General features: G+C 36.4%; 1 protein-coding gene across 2 annotated transcripts in view; it reads left to right on the top strand.

The window, feature by feature from the left end:
• Positions 1 to 4,903, top strand: part of LOC107665105 (frizzled-3-like) — a 40,722-nt gene that overhangs the window by 19,997 nt on the left and 15,822 nt on the right. For both annotated transcript variants that reach the window (XM_016455856.1, XM_016455855.1), the window contains exon 3: positions 1,678 to 1,874. In XM_016455856.1, the coding sequence (XP_016311342.1) occupies positions 1,678 to 1,874 (197 nt within the window). The remainder of the gene's footprint in view (positions 1 to 1,677; positions 1,875 to 4,903) is intronic.

The following is a 4,903-nucleotide window of genomic DNA, read 5'->3' as shown; positions in this document are numbered from 1 at the left end:
CTGAAGGGGCATCAGGTTACTGTACCCAGACAACTTCCTGCCTGTCTTTTTGCACCTTGAGATTCTGGGAGGCATGAAAATCTTCTTAAGGGAGAAGTTAAGAAATTTCTCAAGTGAAAATTCTAAGACGTTTGTGAAAATGTTCAAAAAAGTGCAATACTTAAAGAATTCTTACATTTTCATATAATTTCTTAAGAGCATCTTATTTGATTGTTTTAAGAAGAAACTGACACTTTGTTGTTATCAGGGGCTGGACTCATGAAAATCTTCTGAAGAAAGAAATCAAGAAATTTCTTAAGATTAATAAAAAATAAATGTCTTTAATCCCCAGATTGTTTGGGGAAGTTTGTAAGAATGTATTCTTAGAAGTGAAATTATTACAAAATGCTTGTATGTTCGCATATGTATGTTTGTAAGAAAGTGTTCGATTTATTTATCTTAAGAAATTACTTCATTTTTAAGAACATTTTTCATAAATGAAATAAGTTTGTTAGAAAGTGTAACTGTTAAAGGGGTCATATGATGCGATTTCAAGTTTTCCTTTAAAGCTGAAGCTGCGATTATGGTAAGGGGCGTTACATTTCCGACGCGTGCTTGTGGTGTTCGGCCAATCACAATGCACTGGGTCAGCTGGCCAATCAGAGCAGACTGCGCTTGTCAAAGGAGGGGGCTTTGTTGAAAACGACGTGTTTGAGAGAGGCGGGGCATAGAGGACCTACAATAATGTACAGTATTTGAAAAATAATGTGTTTTTTGAACATTAAAGCATGTCAACAAAATAATGATCTTTAAAATAGCATCATATGACCCCTTTAAATTAAGAAGTTTTCAAATATTTTCTTAGGACCTTTTTTTTCTTAAGACGAAAATGATAAAACGCACTTGAAAAAGACTATTTGTTTTCCTACCAGATTACTGTAATACAAGCATAATAAGCACGCACAATATTTTTATTCCATCTGGCTTGATGAGAGTATTTTTAAAGAGTCTTTCTAAAGACGGCTCGATTTTAGCATTTAAGAACAATTTTAGGTTATCCTAACTTGAAAATATTACGATGATTTTCAAAATTTTTGTCTTTAGAACATTCTTAAGAAAATAGATAAGAACATTCTTTGGAAATGTTTTTGGGAATACAAAATATTCTTAACTTTATTCTTAAATTCTAAAATAACAAGGCAATAGCAGTTATGAAGACAAATGTGATTCTGGCTTAATTTTGGAAATAGATCGATTCTTAAAGTCAACTTGAAATGTTTGCAATCCATTTAATAATGAAATGTGACGAATGTAACTTGATTTATCCATCGGGAATTGATTGGATGGTGAAAAGTGTTAATATGTTGAAAATATAAGGCCTTGATGACATCATCTGAAAAGTAGTTTCAAAAGCAGAGCAAGTTGTATTTTGATTCCACAGTCAAACATCTTTGTTCAAAGAACAGCTCACATTGGATTACATTTTTAAGATGTCAGTTTAAATTTTTTGTCGACTTTTGCCTAAGTTTTCTTGCACTTCTACCTTATGTGCAATCTAAACTCTTGCCAGGCAGCTCCAGTGGAGTTCATTTTTCTCCCAGACTGCTGCCAGAGCCAAGCTGTGTGTTTTTACGAGATCTGTCATAAACTCTCTGGGTACTTGGCATGAACTAACTCTCTGCTCTCCCTCCCCAACAGCCCTTCCACCCCATGGTGAATTTGCAGTGCTCTCCAGACCTCAGGCCGTTCCTGTGTGCCCTGTATGCGCCCGTGTGTATGGAGTACGGACGGGTGTCTCTGCCGTGCCGGAGCCTGTGCACGCATGCCAAGAGAGACTGCCAGAAGCTCATGGACATGTTTGGAGTCACCTGGCCAGAGGAGATGGAGTGCAGCAGGTACTCATTCAAGACTTTTGGAAATTTAAGCTAGCTTTTGAGAGAAGGTACAAAGTGTACATTGCCCAGTGTGGCAGATGTAATTGCCACATAATTGCTCAGCATTTCTGAAGGCAAATTGTGCTGTAATGGTTGAACATGTTTATTCTTGGACATGGTTAATAGAAAATGTTTCCTGACTGAAATGGTGGTTTAAGCCAGTGGTTCTCAAACTGGGGGCCACCAGATGGCACTAGGGGGGCCGCATAGAAATTCTAGAATCTAGATTAGGAAATTATTTACAAAAATTATTATACCTGTATGTAAGTCAGGATTGTCAATTTATGTAAACTATGATGTATTTAAAAAATATAAATATTTAAAAATAATATCAATTATACGTAGCACACTACGGAAACACTTTGTTGATGTACTAGTGCACAGAACGGTTAGCCATGAACACGCTGATAAATGCTAAGACTCTTTAAAATGGATACGTTTTTAGATAGAGGATGCAGTGTCTCAGCTGAGAAGGTTAATACAGAAGAGCCTAGCGTGAAAAAAACCAAACTGCGTAAATTCGATAACTCGTACATAAAATATGGCTTTATGGAATATAGTGACGGCAGACCACAGTGCACCACTTCAAATCCACAGTGCTACATCTTCTACTATGGACATCATAAATTACTGTTCAGTATTCAATACTTTTGTTGCACTTTTCAGACAGTTTTTATAACAATTTGTTATATTTTATGAAATTTAAGAATTTAACAACAATTTATTTTTTTTTTTTTTTTTTTTTGGGTCAATCTAAAATTTTTGAGTAAAATTGTAAGTTTGAGGATGTTTTGCATCACGAGTTTTCTTTTTTTTTGGGGGGGGCACAAAAGGATTCACCCTGCACAAGGGGGCCTCCTGCTGAACTGGGGGCCACCAGATGGCGCTAGGGGGGCCGCATAGAAATTCTAGAATCTAGATTAGGAAATTATTTACAAAAATTATTATACCTGTATGTAAGTCAGGATTGTCAATTTATGTAAACTATGATGTATTTAAAAAATATAAATATTTAAAAATAATATCAATTATACGTAGCACACTACGGAAACACTTTGTTGATGTACTAGTGCACAGAACGGTTAGCCATGAACACGCTGATAAATGCTAAGACTCTTTAAAATGGATACGTTTTTAGATAGAGGATGCAGTGTCTCAGCTGAGAAGGTTAATACAGAAGAGCCTAGCGTGAAAAAAACCAAACTGCGTAAATTCGATGACTCGTACATAAAATATGGCTTTATGGAATATAGTGACGGCAGACCACAGTGCACCACTTCAAATCCACAGTGCTACATCTTCTACTATGGACATCATAAATTACTGTTCAGTATTCAATACTTTTGTTGCACTTTTCAGACAGTTTTTATAACAATTTGTTATATTTTATGAAATTTAAGAATTTAACAAATTTTGTATATTCAACATCAGAGAAATAAGGCTACAAACATCATTTAATGTTCCGGCATTGTACAAATTCATTTGTTTTTGGTACAATCTAAAATTTTTTAAGTAAATTGTAAGTTTGGGGATGTTTTACGTCATGAGTTTTTTTTTGGGGCGGCCACAAAAGGATTCACCCTACACAAGGGGGCCTTCTGCTGAAAAAGTTTGAGAACCACTGGTTTAAGCAAATGCAGTTGTTTGAGGGAAACCTTTAATCTCCAGCGAAAACCAGTCATTCTGAAGAGGGAAAAATGTGTGCGCTATTCAAACCAGGTTGAAATAAGTCTGCAGCATATTTCAGATTAATGTTAGCAGTCAAACACTCAGTGGTAATATGGAAACATACTTTCAAAGCAGTAGTTGTCAGAAAAGAAAGCATATTTTATTACTCCAGAATCAACCTTTTAGTAGGGTTGAGTGAAACAAAACTTGCAGCAATAAATTCTGTGCAACATTTCTTGTGATTTTGTATAATATGCACCTCATGGCCGTTTCAATCTCTTTACATACTAGTAAGTAATCAAGAAAGAGCTTGTTAGAACAAAAGTTGTGTCTGTCATGGAACTAATAATTAGCTTGGCCCCGCCCCCTTTAGTTACTGTTGCTAGCACTGGCTGTTGTTAATTTTCTTACTAGTACTTACTATGCTACTGGCGAACATGGGGAGAGAAGTCAGTTTGGGTGAATAATTTAATAAAATCTGGATTAAACATGCTTTATATTGCTCTGTTACGTGGAGCTGCGCATCATCTTCCAAGCCTTCTGCCACATAGCATTTTTAACACTATACTTTAAACATTACCAAGTTAATATTTAATTATTCTAGTTGATTTGAATATATTTTCTGTAAAAATATGTACATTGTGTATGAGCAGTGTAAACTATGTAATACATACAAGTTATATTACGAGACGTGACGTGACGTGACATGTGGCCAAGTATGGTGACCCATACTCGGAATTAGTGCTCTGCATTTACCCATCCAAAGTGCACACACACAGCAGTGAACACACACAAACCGTGAACACACACCCGGAGCAGTGGGCAGCCATTTATGCTGCGGCGCCCGGGGAGCAGTTGGGGGTTCGGTGCCTTGCTCAAGGGCACCTCAGTCGTGGTATTGAAGGTGGGAGAGAGCGCTGTACATTCACTCCCCCCACCTACAATCCCTGCCGGTACGAGACTCGAACCCACAACCTTTGGGTTATGAGTCCGACTCTCTAACCATTAGGCCACGACTTAGGAAACAACATCCTAATATTACCTAATAATACCCAGCCTTAATTTTAAATTTGATAAAATAAGTTAATAACATACTCTGTATTTTTATGTTTTGTTATATTTTATACTGCATTTTATATTTTATAAAAACTGGGGATGCACCAAGTTCGGCAACTGAAATTATTCGGCCGAAAATAGCACAATAATAAAAAAATGAGTGAAAAGACAGAATAAATTGTACCGAACAATAGGGTTGGGTATCGTTTTTTTTTTTTTCGATACCGGTGCCAAATCGATACTTTTAAAACGGTTCCGGTGCCTAA

This window comes from Sinocyclocheilus anshuiensis, unplaced genomic scaffold (assembly GCF_001515605.1).
Source record: "Sinocyclocheilus anshuiensis isolate Anshui unplaced genomic scaffold, SAMN03320099.WGS_v1.1 scaffold575, whole genome shotgun sequence".
In the NCBI taxonomy this organism is placed as follows: Eukaryota; Metazoa; Chordata; class Actinopteri; order Cypriniformes; family Cyprinidae; genus Sinocyclocheilus; species Sinocyclocheilus anshuiensis.
Note: the sequence above shows the minus strand (reverse complement) of the source record. Positions and strands in the feature narration are given on the sequence as shown.